Source organism: Cherax quadricarinatus, chromosome 16 (assembly GCF_038502225.1).
Source record: "Cherax quadricarinatus isolate ZL_2023a chromosome 16, ASM3850222v1, whole genome shotgun sequence".
Taxonomy (NCBI): Eukaryota; Metazoa; Arthropoda; class Malacostraca; order Decapoda; family Parastacidae; genus Cherax; species Cherax quadricarinatus.
The window spans coordinates 47,981,316-47,998,158 of NC_091307.1; the positions used below are offsets into that span (position 1 = coordinate 47,981,316).

The 16,843-nt window shown below is 40.9% G+C and overlaps 1 protein-coding gene across 1 annotated transcript in view; it reads left to right on the forward strand.

The window, feature by feature from the left end:
* The window catches only part of LOC128688809 (probable glutamate receptor), a 72,384-nt gene that overhangs the window by 21,591 nt on the left and 33,950 nt on the right, over window positions 1-16,843 (forward strand). Inside the window, exons 8-9 of the mRNA XM_070085671.1 lie at window positions 2,341-2,641; window positions 8,377-8,594. Coding sequence (XP_069941772.1) covers window positions 2,341-2,641; window positions 8,377-8,594 — 519 coding nt within the window. The remainder of the gene's footprint in view (window positions 1-2,340; window positions 2,642-8,376; window positions 8,595-16,843) is intronic.

Genomic DNA, 16,843 nt, shown 5'->3' on the forward strand with positions numbered 1-16,843 from the left:
TCTTTTGCACACCCTACCAAATTCATCCACCAATCTCTGCAGCTTCTCTTCAGAATCTCCCAAGAGCACAGTGTCATCAGCAAAGAGCAGCTGTGACAACTCCAACTTTGTGTGATTCTTTATCTTTTAACTCCACGCCTCTTGCCAAGACCCTCGCATTTACTTCTCTTACAACCCCATCTATAAATATATTAAACAACCACGGTGACATCACACATCCTTGTCTAAGGCCTACTTTTACTGGGAAAAAATTTCCCTCTTTCCTACATACTCCAACTTGAGCCTCAGTATCCTCGTAAAAACTCTTCACTGCTTTCAGTAACCTACCTCCTACACCATACACTTGCAACATTTGCCACATTGCCCCCCTATCCACCCTGTCATACGCCTTTTCCAAATCCATAAATGCCACAAAAACCCCTCTAGCCTTATCTAAATACTGTTCACTTATATGTTTCACTGTAAACACCTGGTCCACACACCCCCTACCTTTCCTAAAGCCTCCTTGTTCATCTGCTATCCTATTCTCCGTCTTACTCTTAATTCTTTCAATTATAACTCTACCATACACTTTACCAGGTACACTCAACAGACTTATCCCCCTATAACTTTTGCACTCTCTTTTATCCCCTTTGCCTTTATACAAAGGAACTATGCATGCTCTCTGCCAATCCCTAGGTACCTTACCCTCTTCCATACATTTATTAAATAATTGCACCAACCACTCCAAAACTATATTCCCACCTGCTTTTAACATTTCTATCTTTATCCTATCAATCCCGGCTGCCTTACCCCCTTTCATTTTACCTACTGCCTCACGAACTTCCCCCACACTCACAACTGGCTCTTCCTCACTCCTACAAGATGTTATTCCTCCTTGCCCTATACACGAAATCACAGCTTCCCTATCTTCATCAACATTTAACAATTCCTCAAAATATTCCCTCCATCTTCCCAATACCTCTAACTCTCCATTTAATAACTCTCCTCTCCTATTTTTAACTGACAAATCCATTTGTTCTCTAGGCTTTCTTAACTTGTTAATCTCACTCCAAAACTTTTTCTTATTTTCAACAAAATTTGTTGATAACATCTCACCCACTCTCTCATTTGCTCTCTTTTTACATTGCTTCACCACTCTCTTAACCTCTCTCTTTTTCTCCTTATACTCTTCCCTCCTTGCATCACTTCTACTTTGTAAAAACTTCTCATATGCTAACTTTTTCTCCCTTACTACTCTCTTTACATCATCATTCCACCAATCACTCCTCTTCCCTCCTGCACCCACTTTCCTGTAACCACAAACTTCTGCTGAACACTCTAACACTACATTTTTAAACCTAACCCATACCTCTTCGACCCCATTGCCTATGCTCTCATTAGCCCATCTATCCTCCAATAGCTGTTTATATCTTACCCTAACTGCCTCCTCTTTTAGTTTATAAACCTTCACCTCTCTCTTCCCTGATGCTTCTATTCTCCTTGTATCCCATCTACCTTTTACTCTCAGTGTAGCTACAACTAGAAAGTGATCTGATATATCTGTGGCCCCTCTATAAACATGTACATCCTGAAGTCTACTCAACAGTCTTTAATCTACCAATACATAATCCAACAAACTACTGTCATTTCGCTCTACATCATATATATATATATATATATATATATATATATATATATATATATATATATATATATATATATGTGTGTGTGTGTGTGTGTGTGTGTGTGTGTGTGTGTGTAGATATATAATAAGATCACAGTAAACTTGTGATAACACAAAATGCAAAACAACCACTGTTGATTTGCATGTCAACCAGTATTGATTTTATATTGCTTCGTATCAATGATATATATTTTTGGTTAAGTTCACAGTGATTTTCACTGATTTCTTACACGACAGCCGTTTCCCACCCAGAGAGAAGCCCCTAAAAAGACGATAAGAGATGCATGCACATAGAACTCGTTGTTGATGTGCTTATCGTTAAGTTTTAGACAATACTTGTACAAAAAAAATAACGAAATGGCAAGTACAGTGCCTGAACTACAAAGAAATGGCAGCGATGTTTCAGATTCCAAGGTCATTTCATTTGTAATTATTACACTTATGCACTTTTAGTAAGATGCCCGTTGATTGAATGATGGTAAATGTTTCGATTTATGTCATATTTTTATTTTACCTTACCCTACTGGCGCTGTACAATGAAAACGAAAGCTGCTTCGTGAGGAAGAAAAGTTAGCAGTGAAATTCTTAACAGATTCTGTATATAATATTACGTAATGTACACACACCATTGATAAAGTTACTGAAATTTATGTTCCTTTATATCTTTTGCTCAGGAGGCAGACATTGGCGTTGGTCCTTTCGGTATTAGTGCGACCCGAGCTGAGGTAGTCGACTTCACAGCACCCATACTGATAGATTACTGGAGAATATTAGGTAGTCGCGGGAGGGCAGAGGTAAATCCTTGGAGCTTCCTGATGCCCCTGGCGCCCCTGGTATGGGCTGCCATTTTCACAACACTACTGGCGCTCCCTTCATTAATATGTCTGCTCTCCTCGTGTGTTTTCGTTAACAGTAGCAAAGCAAAGAAGTGGCTTACAGACACTTTCGCATTAATTTGCATACTACTTCTCCAAGGTAAGCTTTGCTTTTCTGTGAGATCGCATACTAGTCTTCATGTATTTGAGGTGGTTGAACAAGAATTGCAAGATTAGTAACATATAATTATATAATATCAAATTCCTTTCTGTCTGTGTATCTATTTCTCTCTCTCTCTCTCTCTCTCTCTCTCTCTCTCTGCAACCCAGAAAAATAAGGAATAGACCTTTTCCTTAGCATTATTTTTTTTTCTTGAGTGAGGAAAAGGCTTAGCGCATAATAGTACATTATCTCAAAGCTCCTAGTTTTTCCTGCCATGGTCTAGCTCCTGGTCGAAGTCCAACCTGCTCCAATTCCAATGATCAAGTTCTCTCTTAATACCCTTATCACTCTTTCCCTCTTCACATCCACCTTTTCCTTGGAAGAAGACACCCACATCTCCTGCAACCTCGCTCCTACTCTTTGGAACAAGATCACTCCCCTGCCCCACTCAGGACCTTTACCACCCACTCCATCTACTACTCACGTACTTCTCTCCCTCTCACCCACTCCTTCTCCAGCACATTGAGTCAAGAGCGCTCTCTGACGTAATGAGTTTCTAAATATTTGTAAATATGAAACAATTCCTTTGTTTTTTAAACGGCGCTGTTATAGTGGTGCATTCCACACTTCTTTTTCGGCATTTCATTTTTTCCGCAGGGAAATTAATTTCCCCAGCTTTTAGTTAACATATATATATATATACATACATATATATATATTTATATATAAAATATATATATATATATATATATATATATATATATATATATATATATATATATATATATATATATATATATATATATATATATATATATAAATATGTCGTGCCGAATATGTAAAACTGGTTAATTAGCAAGAACTTATTTAAAATTAAGTCCTTTCTAAAATTTTCTCCTTTACGTTTAAAGATATATTTTTTTCATTAATGTTGATGTAAAAATTTATAATTTTGCACCAAAAGGAACTTAGAAAACTTACCTAACCTTATTATTACAAGCGCAATTTATTTTAGCCTAACCCAAATAAATGTATTTTAGATTTGTTTACAATAACTTAATACTAAACAAACACAGTGAAATATAATTTTTTCGTTAGGTTCAGAATGATTTTGGCGAAATTATTGCATACACAAATTTTCACTTGTCCTGTATGGCAAGATGAGCGTTGCTATTTAAGCCAAGATCGCAAGTTCTGCCTTTTCGGCACGACATATATATATATATATATATATATATATATATATATATATATATATATATATATATATATATATATATATATATATATATATATATATATATATATATATATATATATATATATATATATATATATATATATATATATATATATATATATATATATATATATATATATATATATATATATATATATATATATATATATATATATATATATATATATATATATATATATATATATATATATATATATATATATGTATATATATATATATATATATATATATATATATATATATATATATATATATATATATATATATATATATATATATATATATTATAGGTAGTAGGTTGGTAGACAGCAACCACCCAGGGAAGTACTACCGTACTGCCAGATGAGTGTGAAACAAAAACCTGTAACTGTTTTGCATGATGATAGGATTGCTGGTTTCTTTTTCTGTCTCATAAACACGCTAGATAACAGGGATATCGTGCTACTCCTACTTACACTTTGGTCACACTTCACAGACACGCACATGCATATATATATATACATACATCTAGGTTTTTCTCCTTTTTCTAAATAGCTCTTGTTCTTTTTTATTTCTTCTATTGTCCATGGGGAAGTGGAAAAGAATCTTTCCTCCGTAAGCCATGCGTGTCGTATGAGGCGACTAAAATGCCGGGAGCAATGGCCTAGTAACCCCTTCTCCTGTATACATTTACTAAAAAAGAGAAGAAGAAAAACTTTATAAAACTGGGATGCTTAAATGTGCGTGGATGTAGTGCGGATGACAAGAAACAGATGATTGCTGATGTTATGAATGAAAAGAAGTTGGATGTCCTGGCTCAAAGCGAAACAAAGCTGAAGGGGGTAGGAGAGTTTCAGTTGGGGGAAATAAATGGGATTAACTCTGGAGTATCTGAGAGAGTTAGAGCAAAGGAAGGGGTAGCAGTAATGTTAAATGATCAGTTATGGAAGGAGAAAAGAGAATATGAATGTGTAAATTCAAGAATTATGTGGATTAAAGTAAAGGTTGGATGCGAGAAGTGGGTCATAATAAGCGTGTATGCACCTGGAGAAGAGAGGAATGCAGAGGAGAGAGAGAGATTTTGGGAGATGTTAAGTGAATGTATAGGAGCCTTTGAACCAAGTGAGAGAGTAATTGTGATAGGGGACCTGAATGCTAAAGTAGGAGAAACTTTTAGAGAGGGTGTGGTAGGTAAGTTTGGGGTGCCAGGTGTAAATGATAATGGGAGCCCTTTGATTGAACTTTGTATAGAAAGGGGTTTAGTTATAGGTAATACATATTTTAAGAAAAAGAGGATAAATAAGTATACAAGATATGATGTAGGGCGAAATGACAGTAGTTTGTTGGATTATGTATTGGTAGATAAAAGACTGTTGAGTAGACTTCAGGATGTACATGTTTATAGAGGGGCCACAGATATATCAGATCACTTTCTAGTTGTAGCTACACTGAGAGTAAAAGGTAGATGGGATACAAGGAGAATAGAAGCATCAGGGAAGAGAGAGGTGAAGGTTTATAAACTAAAAGAGGAGGCAGTTAGGGTAAGATATAAACAGCTATTGGAGGATAGATGGGCTAATGAGAGCATAGGCAATGGGGTCGAAGAGGTATGGGGTAGGATTAAAAATGTAGTGTTAGAGTGTTCAGCAGAAGTTTGTGGTTACAGGAAAGTGGGTGCAGGAGGGAAGAGGAGCGATTGGTGGAATGATGATGTAAAGAGAGTAGTAAGGGAGAAAAAGTTAGCATATGAGAAGTTTTTACAAAGTAGAAGTGATGCAAGGAGGGAAGAGTATATGGAGAAAAAGAGAGAGGTTAAGAGAGTGGTGAAGCAATGTAAAAAGAGAGCAAATGAGAGAGTGGGTGAGATGTTATCAACAAATTTTGTTGAAAATAAGAAAAAGTTTTGGAGTGAGATTAACAAGTTAAGAAAGCCTAGAGAACAAATGGATTTGTCAGTTAAAAATAGGAGAGGAGAGTTATTAAATGGAGAGTTAGAGGTATTGGGAAGATGGAGGGAATATTTTGAGGAATTGTTAAATGTTGATGAAGATAGGGAAGCTGTGATTTCGTGTATAGGGCAAGGAGGAATAACATCTTGTAGGAGTGAGGAAGAGCCAGTTGTGAGTGTGGGGGAAGTTCGTGAGGCAGTAGGTAAAATGAAAGGGGGTAAGGCAGCCGGGATTGATGGGATAAAGATAGAAATGTTAAAAGCAGGTGGGGATATAGTTTTGGAGTGGTTGGTGCAATTATTTAATAAATGTATGGAAGAGGGTAAGGTACCTAGGGATTGGCAGAGAGCATGCATAGTTCCTTTGTATAAAGGCAAAGGGGATAAAAGAGAGTGCAAAAATTATAGGGGGATAAGTTTGTTGAGTGTACCTGGTAAAGTGTATGGTAGAGTTATAATTGAAAGAATTAAGAGTAAGACGGAGAATAGGATAGCAGATGAACAAGGAGGCTTTAGGAAAGGTAGGGGGTGTGTGGACCAGGTGTTTACAGTGAAACATATAAGTGAACAGTATTTAGATAAGGCTAAAGAGGTCTTTGTGGCATTTATGGATTTGGAAAAGGCGTATGACAGGGTGGATAGGGGGGCAATGTGGCAGATGTTGCAAGTGTATGGTGTAGGAGGTAGGTTACTGAAAGCAGTGAAGAGTTTTTACGAGGATAGTGAGGCTCAAGTTAGAGTATGTAGGAAAGAGGGAAAATTTTTCCCAGTAAAAGTAGGCCTTAGACAAGGATGTGTGATGTCACCGTGGTTGTTTAATATATTTATAGATGGGGTTGTAAGAGAAGTAAATGCGAGGGTCTTGGCAAGAGGCGTGGAGTTAAAAGATAAAGAATCACACACAAAGTGGGAGTTGTCACAGCTGCTCTTTGCTGATGACACTGTGCTCTTGGGAGATTCTGAAGAGAAGTTGCAGAGATTGGTGGATGAATTTGGTAGGGTGTGCAAAAGAAGAAAATTAAAGGTGAATACAGGAAAGAGTAAGGTTATGAGGATAACAAAAAGATTAGGTGATGAAAGATTGAATATCAGATTGGAGGGAGAGAGTATGGAGGAGGTGAACGTATTCAGATATTTGGGAGTGGACGTGTCAGCGGATGGGTCTATGAAAGATGAGGTGAATCATAGAATTGATGAGGGGAAAAGGGTGAGTGGTGAACTTAGGAGTCTGTGGAGACAAAGAACTTTGTCCTTGGAGGCAAAGAGGGGAATGTATGAGAGTATAGTTTTACCAATGCTCTTATATGGGTGTGAAGCATGGGTGATGAATGTTGCAGCGAGGAGAAGGCTGGAGGCAGTGGAGATGTCATGTCTGAGGGCAATGTGTGGTGTGAATATAATGCAGAGAATTCGTAGTTTGGAAGTTAGGAGGAGGTGCGGGATTACCAAAACTGTTGTCCAGAGGGCTGAGGAAGGGTTGTTGAGGTGGTTCGGACATGTAGAGAGAATGGAGCGAAACAGAATGACTTCAAGAGTGTATCAGTCTGTAGTGGAAGGAAGGCGGGGTAGGGGTCGGCCTAGGAAAGGTTGGAGAGAGGGGGTAAAGGAGGTTTTGTGTGCGAGGGGCTTGGACTTCCAGCAGGCATGCGTGAGCGTGTTTGATAGGAGTGAATGGAGACAAATGGTTTTTAATACTTGACGTGCTGTTGGAGTGTGAGCAAAGTAACATTTATGAAGGGATTCAGGGAAACCGGCAGGCCGGACTTGAGTCCTGGAGATGGGAAGTACAGTGCCTGCACTCTGAAGGAGGGGTGTTAATGTTGCAGTTTAAAAACTGTAGTGTAAAGCACCCTTCTGGCAAGACAGTGATGGAGTGAATGATGGTGAAAGTTTTTCTTTTTCGGGCCACCCTGCCTTGGTGGGAATCGGCCAGTGTGATAATAAAATAATATATATATATATATATATATATATATATATATATATATATATATATATATATATATATATATATATATATATATATATATATATGTATACATATATATATATATATATATATATATATATATATATATATATATATATATATATATATATATATATATATATATATATATATATATATAGCAATGAAACCACGAAACAATCACAGGTTTTGTGTCCTGATCCGACGTGTCTCAACAGGGGCTGTGTGAGAGAGTATGTGGGTAGGAGAGGGGAAGATGGAATGAGTGGTAAAGGAAAGGTAGTAGTGAATTTTGGGGTTCTTGATCGGACAAAATGGAGCAGGATTGCTCTTCACCAGAAGTTAAATACTCGTGGTCCAGGAGCTAGAGCATGGCCGGATAAGCTAACCAATTTGGGATAGTGCTCTATTCCCGGCTCAGCCTATTTCTCACTCAGGAAAAAACACATATTCCTCACTTAGGAAACAGCGCTACTCTCTGTCTCTCTGTCTCTCTCTGTCTCTCTCTGTCTCTCTCTGTCTCTGTCTCTCTCATTTATATTTGAACATGCAGTATAAATGACTCTTTTCCACAGATGCTTCTGTCTCTAAGACCTGGTGGTGGGAGCGTCTGATATTTGGTACATGGATGATGGTGACACTGGTGTTAACACAGAGTTACTCTGGCAACCTCATGGCTCTCCTGGCAGTGAGACACATCCCTCAGCCCTTCCAGTCTCTTCACGACTTGATCGACGACTCAAAAGTTATTACGATATGGGAAACGGAGTCAGCCAGTGTGCAGTATTTACATGTATGTTATAGTACTGTAATGGGAGTTTGAAATATATAATTGTTACAGAGAGTTAAAGTTCTTGAGATAATTATGTAAATTCATATTCTTGTAGGGTATTATTCAGCTGGAAAATTATGAATAATTCCTACGTTTAAAAGTGAAAAGTGTGTTGTAGACAGTGTTTATGCAACTTAGGGCGAGTGTTCAGAAAGAAATGAGGAATGAAACTGTGGACGACTTATATTTAAAAATGGTACAGACTTTTGTTGACGGCGAAGTAGATAAGTATGAAGTGCCGCAGAAAATTACAAAGGGGCCCCTCGAATTACGTAACGAAATTTGCTAATAGGTAATACATATTTAAAGAAGATGATTATGAAGTTTCAGAGATATAATCGACAAAACAATGGGATTGTCCCTGTGGAGACAATGAACTTTATCCATGGAATATCCGTGTTTAAGTAAGTTTGCCAGGATGGGTCCTTCCCGGGTCTTTCCCATGTTGTGAGCCGGCAGTGGCTTCCCAATGGAGGAGTGTCATCACTTTTTCATCGAGGCTACTGGTGGCAGGCGATGATCGTCAACAACTTTCTCAGGTTCTTGACTGCAAGATATGCAAGTTGTGCTGCCCTATTCTCCCGGGTCTATCTGACAGTTTATTGTGAGAGGAGGAAGTTGCGTAGGGGCTTCTTGCAGGACAGTAAAGCGTGTTGTGCACAAATGGGAACCCAACCATCTGCACGCAGCAGTGTCATGGCTCTCTTCTTCGTTGTTCGATGATAAGCGCTGAGTTCATGATTCCAAGTCGAGTTAGTGGATGGCCACATATTGCTTTCTAATCTGCATAAGCACTGGGAGGAGAGGTTCCCGGTATGTTGCCAAATCATTGAATCGGCGAGACCTTGAGGGCAGGTCTGCCTTGGCTGCATGGTGCTTTGTTCATCGAAGGTTGATGTGGACGGTGGCCCTCTGCTGCTTGCCGTAGGAGGCAGTCTTAGTAACCTTGCCTGCAACGTCATTGCCAGGAATGCCAACATGGCTCAGCATCCACTTCATAGTGCCGTGCCGTCCTTGTTCATCGAGTGTCTGAAGAGTTCTCCATACCGAAGTGGTCAAAAGACCCATGGTTTGTGCTAGAGTGCTGGTATCGCTGAAAATAGAATTGACGCGAGATGAAAGGTGAGTGGTACACTGAGAAATCGGCGGAGAAAAAGCACGTTATGCACGAAAGCAAAAAGGAAAATATATGAGAATATAGTGGTATCAACTCTTTTATATGGGTGTGGAACATGTTTTTGAATTTTGTAGCAAGGAGGCTGGAGGCAGTGGAGATGTTTTATCTGAGGACAATGTGTGGTGAGAATATTATGCAGAGAATTCGTAGCTTGGAGATTTGGAGGAGGTGCAGGATTATTACAAGTATTATCCAGAGTGGTTATTGAACTGGTTTGAGCATTTATGGAGGAGGAAAAAAATATTATGACTTGGAGTGGAAGGAAGGCAGTCTAACGGTTGTCCTAGGAAAAATTGGAGGGAGCAGGTAAAGGATGTTTTGGTGTGTTAGGGACTCAGATATCCAGCTAGTATTTGTGAGCATGCTAGATAGAAATGACTTGGGAAAAGTGAATTTTTTAACTTTACGTGCTATTGTAGTGTGTGCAAGATAACACGTATGATGGAATTCATGGAAACCAATTATACAGACCTGAGTCCTGGAGGTGGGAGGTACAGGCACTGTACCTCTGAAGGATAGAATGAATGATGAAAGTGTTTTTCCTCTTTTCTTTTTGTATAACCCGATCAGTGGGAGGAGGCCGAGTTGTTAAAATAAAACTTATGTTATCAAACCCAGCCCTTCTCACTAGCATATTTATTTAATCTCTCTTTAAAATGAGCCTAGATCTTAGTTTTATTTATTCTACCTGGAAGCTGTTCCAGCATCGACATATTATTTTGAAAACTGGTACTTGCCTTCGCTCAGATACGACAGTTTAGATGTCCCTTCAAACTGCCAACATCCAAAACCCCTCATTTAAAGTGCAGACATTGTACTTCCCATCTCCATGACTCAAGTTCGACCTTCCGGTTTCACTGAATACCTTCCTAAATATTACCCTGCACACACTCCAAAAGAACGTAAAGACCAAAAACCCATTTGTCTCCATTGGCTTCTATCTAACACGCTCACACATGCTTGCTGGAAGTCAAAGCCCCTCGCACAGAAAACCTCCTTTAATCACTTCCCTCCAACCTTTCCTAGGTCGACCGCAACCCTCTTTCCCTGCTCTACAGATTTATATACTCTCCAAGTCATTTTGTTTTGTTCCAGCCTCTCTACATGTTCAAACCACTTCTACAACCTTTCCTCAGCCCTCTGGATAATAGTTTTGGTAATCCTGCACCTCGTCCTAATTACTAAACTATGAATTCTCTGTATTATATTCTCACCATATATTGCCTTCAGACATGACATGTCCACTGCCTCCAGCCTTTTACTTGTTGCAACATTCACCACTCATGCTTCTCACACATATAAGAGCGTTGGCATAACTATACTCTCATACATTCCCCTCTTCGCTTCCAAGTACAAAAGTTCTTTGTCTCCACAGACTCCTCAGTGTGACACTCACATTTTTTCCCCTCTAGTATTCTATGATTCACCTCATCTTGCATAGACCCATATGCTAACAGGTGCACTCCTAAATATCTGATATCCAATCTTTCGTTAACTATCTTTTTGATATCCTCATCACCTTACTCTTTCCTATATTCACTTGTAATTTTCTTATTTCACATACCCTACCAAACTTATCCACCAACCTCTGCAACTTCTCTTCAGAATCACCCAAAAGCACAGTGTCATCAGTAAAGAGCAGCTGTGACAATTCCCACTTTGTGTGTGATTCTTTATCTTTTAACCCCACACCTTTTGCCAACACCCGAGCATTCACTTCTCTTACAACTCCTTCTATAAATTTATTGAACAACAATGGTGACATCACACATCCTTGTCTATGGCCTACTTTTACTGGGAAATAATTTCCCTCTCTCGTACATACTCTAACCTAAGCCTCACTATCCTCGTAAAAACTCCTATTCCATACATTTGCAACATCTGTCACATTGACCCCCTATCCACCCTGTCATACGCCTTTCCTAAATCTACAAATGCTACAAAACCTCTTTACCCTAATCTTAATACTGTTCAGCAATATATTTCAGTGTTAACACTTGGTCTACACACCCCCTACCTTTCGATATCCTCAGTAATATATTCATACAACCTGTTTTCATGACAACCTTCCACTTATATTCTTTAATGATGTCTCCTCACATGTTACGGCTCTCAAGCTTTAATACGCACACTCAGGCCCTGTGTCTTGGCTCCAGATTTCTGCTTACCATGACTCTCAAGTCTTTTTCATATTCTGAATGATCTCAATAATTAGGACTTTATACGTGTCCACAATGAACTGCATCTGCCTCTTTTCAGACCATAACATTATTTTTTCCAAATCCTCCTGAAGTTCAGTAGTATCCCCCCTCAAAGTCTATTCACTTTTTTGTGGCCTCAGCTAATTTACTAATGTCACTTGAAATCTGTTTGAGACGTAATAATGCCAGTGACTGAATGAGGCGTTGTCAGCGGTGAGGTGATCTACATTGCGCGAAGTCTTGTATGGTGTGCTCTCCGTTCTTAGTTAACTGAGATTATGATGATGATTTCCTTCGCCTAGCAGAAAATGTATCTTTAGCTAAAGTTAGAATGAGACGAGAGTAGAAGAAAGAATGAGTGGCTAAAAGGTGTGAGGAAGCATTTTCCCCTGGAGCAACGGCGTGAGAAACAGCCGCATCGTTGATCGGACCAATGAATGAATGATAGCTGGAAAGGATGGAAAGAAGCAGATGCTAAGGAAGGTCTGGAAGACTCCTGTGGAGACCAGCAATTCTTGCTCTTTGTTACCAAACGAGTGTGAATCGACGAGCTAGGAAAGAGGTCTTCAAGCTCCTGTCCGCAGGACACATGTGACCAGCAGCAACTTCAAATATTTATAAATAGAAAACCTAATAAACCTTCATTTTCAGGTACTTCTGTACCTTCAAGGTTTTTTTTTTGTGAGAGATAGGAAGAGGACGAAGAGGGTGTGTTTTCCAGGAATTGGGATGCAGGATATTGTTAGACATCTGGGCAACATCGCGGAAGGTAATAGGAACAATTCCATTATATGTCTCAGAGCTGGAGACAATGATGCTGGTAGACATAGAAGTGAGGACCTCGTTAGTAGATACAGGTCAGTGATAGACATAATTAGCAACACGGGAGGGAATATATGCATTTTGTCGAGGCGAGGACTTGGAAATAAATGGATGTCCAGAGCAATTGATGTTAATTGCTGGCTGGACACACTAAAACATTGCAATACCATTTATAGAAAACTGGTAACTCTATGGAAAAAATGATATGTATGCCAGAGACAGGGATCACAACGTAGGGCTGGTGTTGGGGTACAGGTCAGAGCGGTGGAAGGAACTGGTAGGACTTAAACTAACCGTTAAGACATTAATAAACGCATTTCCTCCAGTACTCCATATATTTAGATTTTCATAAAAAAATGTTTTAATTTGGTGTGTGTAATAAGTCTCCCCAAAATTAGAGCTAATATTGATGAGGTATAAGGCGGTGAAGTTGGCAATATACTCCTTGTACACTCTAGGAAACTCACATAACATATCACTTGCAAAAATGTCGCAGATATACCTTTCAATTTTTTTTTTAATTACGTAATATTCATGATCTGATAATTATATTTTATGGTAAATCATAGCTCATCCTTGTTCTGACAAATATTAGGCACGGAAATGGTAATCAATCTCACACACACACACACACACACATACACACACACACACACACACACACACACACACACACACACACACACACACACACATACACACACACACATACACACACACACACCGTCATGTGAACTGACCATCTGAACCTTTCTCCTCTCCCCCCCCCCTCTTTTTTTACCCTAAGTAGACCTATCTCTACCTCTCTCACTCTTTACCTATATCTCTCTCTCTACCTATCACTCTCTACCTATCTCTCTCTCTCTCTTCCCTCTCCCATCTTTCCCCTCTAACATCTCTTACCTCTAACACCTCCCCCCTCTAACATCTCTCCCCCTCTAACATCTGTCCCCTCCCATTATCTCTCCCCTCTCCCTTTCCCCACCTCTCTCCCATCCTCCCCTCCCTCCCCCCCTAGCCTCTCTCCCCTCTCGCTCTTCCATCTCCCCCCTCTTTCCCCCTTCTCCCCCTCTTTGCCTTCTCTTTCTCCCTCCCTCCCTCCCTCCCTCCCTCCCTCCCTCTCTCTCTCTCTCTCTCTCTCTCTCTCTCTCTCTCTCTCTCTCTCTCTTGCTCTTTCTCTTGCTCTCTCTCTCTCTCTCTTGCTCTCTCTCTTGCTCTCTCTCTCTCTTGCTCTCTCTCTCTCTTGCTCTCTCTCTCTCTTGCTCTCTCTCTCTCTTGTTCTCTCTCTCTCTTGCTCTCTCTCTCTCTTGCTCTCTCTCTCTCTCTCTTGCTCTCTCTCTTGCTCTCTCTCTCTTGCTCTCTCTCTCTCTTGCTCTCTCTCTCTCTTGCTCTCTCTCTCTCTTGTTCTCTCTCTCTCTTGCTCTCTCTCTCTCTTGCTCTCTCTCTCTCTCTCTTGCTCTCTCTCTTGCTCTCTCTCTCTTGCTCTCTCTCTCTCTTGCTCTCTCTCTCTCTTGCTCTCTCTCTCTCTTGCTCTCTCTCTCTCGCTCTCTCTCTCTTGCTCTCTCTCTCTCTTGCTCTCTCTCTCTCTTGCTCTCTCTCTCTCTTGCTCTCTCTCTCTCTCTTGCTCTCTCTCTCTCTTGCTCGCTCTCTCTCTTGCTCTCTCTCTCTCTTGCTCTCTCTCTCTCTTGCTCTCTCTCTTGCTCTCTCTCTCTCTTGCTCTCTCTCTCTCTTGCTCTCTCTCTCTCTTGCTCTCTCTCTCTCTTGCTCTCTCTCTCTCTTGCTCTCTCTCTCTCTTGCTCTCTCTCTCTCTTGCTCTCTCTCTCTCTTGCTCTCTCTCGTCCCCATTTTCCCTTCTAACTCTCCCCTCTCCTACTCTACCCTTCACTCTCTCTCCCCCTCTACCTTTCCCTTCTCTCTTCTCTCACAAAAAAAAAAAAAAAAAAAAAAATGGTGGGGACTCGCAGGAACCAAGGATCAGATGAGAATGGTTCTGGTAGGGAGGAGTGGATGGAGGAGCAGTGGAAATAGATGGAACAAGAGTGGGAGAGAAAATTAGGAGAGCTTTCTGAAAAAATGGAGAATGAGCTCTCTGTGAAATTGGAAAGGAGGTTGGGAGAAGGAGACAAAGAATTGGGAGGCACAAGTCGAAACTGCAGTAGCCAAGATAAGGGTCCTAGAAGTTGAGATAAATAGGCTGAAGCGAGTTACAGGGGCAGTGACCAGAGAAGACACAGCATATGAAGCTGCGAGGCCGAACAGGAAGGAAGGAATTATGAATTATGCTAAGGTCACATCAATCTGCCAAGGAGGACCAAGGAGTGAAAGGGAAGATCAGCTGGTTGCAGATGGAGAGGGTGATAGGTCGAATGCTGAGGCACAACAAGGCTATCAAGAGCCACTGGAAAAATCAAGGGAGAAACTGACCACATACAGGCAGGATCCAGAGTCACAGAGGGTGAGGCAATGGGAGGAAGAAAGGGCAAAATCAGTGTTTATCCATGGGCTTCAGGAGAGAGAGGAAAGGACACACACTGAAAGGCAGCAGGAAGAAAGAAAGGAGATTGAGAAAATCATCACGGAAATAGGTGAAGAGATGGACGAGATTGTAAATTTTCAGAGAATAGGGGGGTACTCGAAGGGGAGAAACCGACCAATCAAGCTGATTCTCAGGACGGAAACAGTGCGGAACAGGATCCTCCAAGAGAAACCACGATTGAAATACTCGGAAGAGTACAAGAGGGTGTTCCTAGACAGAGACAGAACAAAATCAGAACGACAGCAGCTGAGGGAGAGGACAAAAAAGCGAAAGGAGCTAGGAAAAGAGACAAGGAGGGAACCAGCAGAGGTCAGTCAGAGCAGGACAGAACAGCAAGGGCAAGCACACACGCAACTACTCTCAGAACCATACAACCTATCACACCATCCCAACACACACTACAATCCATACCCACAGCCTCCACCCAACACCGAGCTATAGAATCCCACAGTATGCCACCAGGTCTCCCACCCTCACAGGCCCCCCAAACCACAGTGTTGGAAAGGAAACTGAAGGTATGGTACACAAACGCTGATGGAATAACAAATAAGTGGGAGGAGTGGCATGAAAGAGTCAAAGAAGCATCACCGGACATCATAGCTCTCACAGAAACCAAGCTTACAGGTATGATAACAGATGCCATCTTTCCAACGGGATACCAAATCCTGAGGAAAGACAGAGGGAACAGGGGGGGTGGAGGAGTGGCGTTGCTGATCAAAAATCGCTGGAATTTTGATGAGCTGGAGAGAGGAGATAGCGGAGAAGAAAGTGATTACATAGTGGGAACACTTCACTCTGGAGGTCCAAAGGTGGTAATAGCAGTGATGTATAACCCACCACAGAACAGCAGGAGGCCAAGGCAAGAGTACGACGAGAGCAATAGAGCGATGGTTGACACACTGGCTAGAGTGGCCAGAAGAGCTCATGCATGCAGGGCAAAGCTCCTGATCATGGGTGACTTTAACCACAAGGAGATCGATTGGGAGAACTTGGACCCACATGGGGGCCAAGATACATGGAGGGCTAAGATGATGGAGGTGGTACTGGAGAACTTCATGTACCAACACGTAAGGGACACTACAAGAGAGAGAGGAGAGGATGAACCAGCAAGGCTGGACTTAGTATTCACCTTCAGTAGTGCAGATATCGAGGACATCACATATGAAAGACCCCTTGGGGCCAGTGACCATGTGGTTTTAAGCTTCGAATACACAGTAGAGCTACAAGTGGAGGGAGAAGCAGGAAGGCCAGGACGAATGAAGCCAAACTACAAGAAAGGGGACTACACAGGAATGAGGAACTACCTGAACGGGGTTCAGTGGGACAGAGAACTGGCAGGGAAGCCAGTTAATGAGATGATGGAATATGTAGCAACAAAATGCAAGGAGGCTGAGGAGAGGTTTGTACCCAAGGGTAACAGGATTAATGAAAAAGCCAGGATGAGCCCATGGTTTACCCAAAGGTGCAGGGAGGC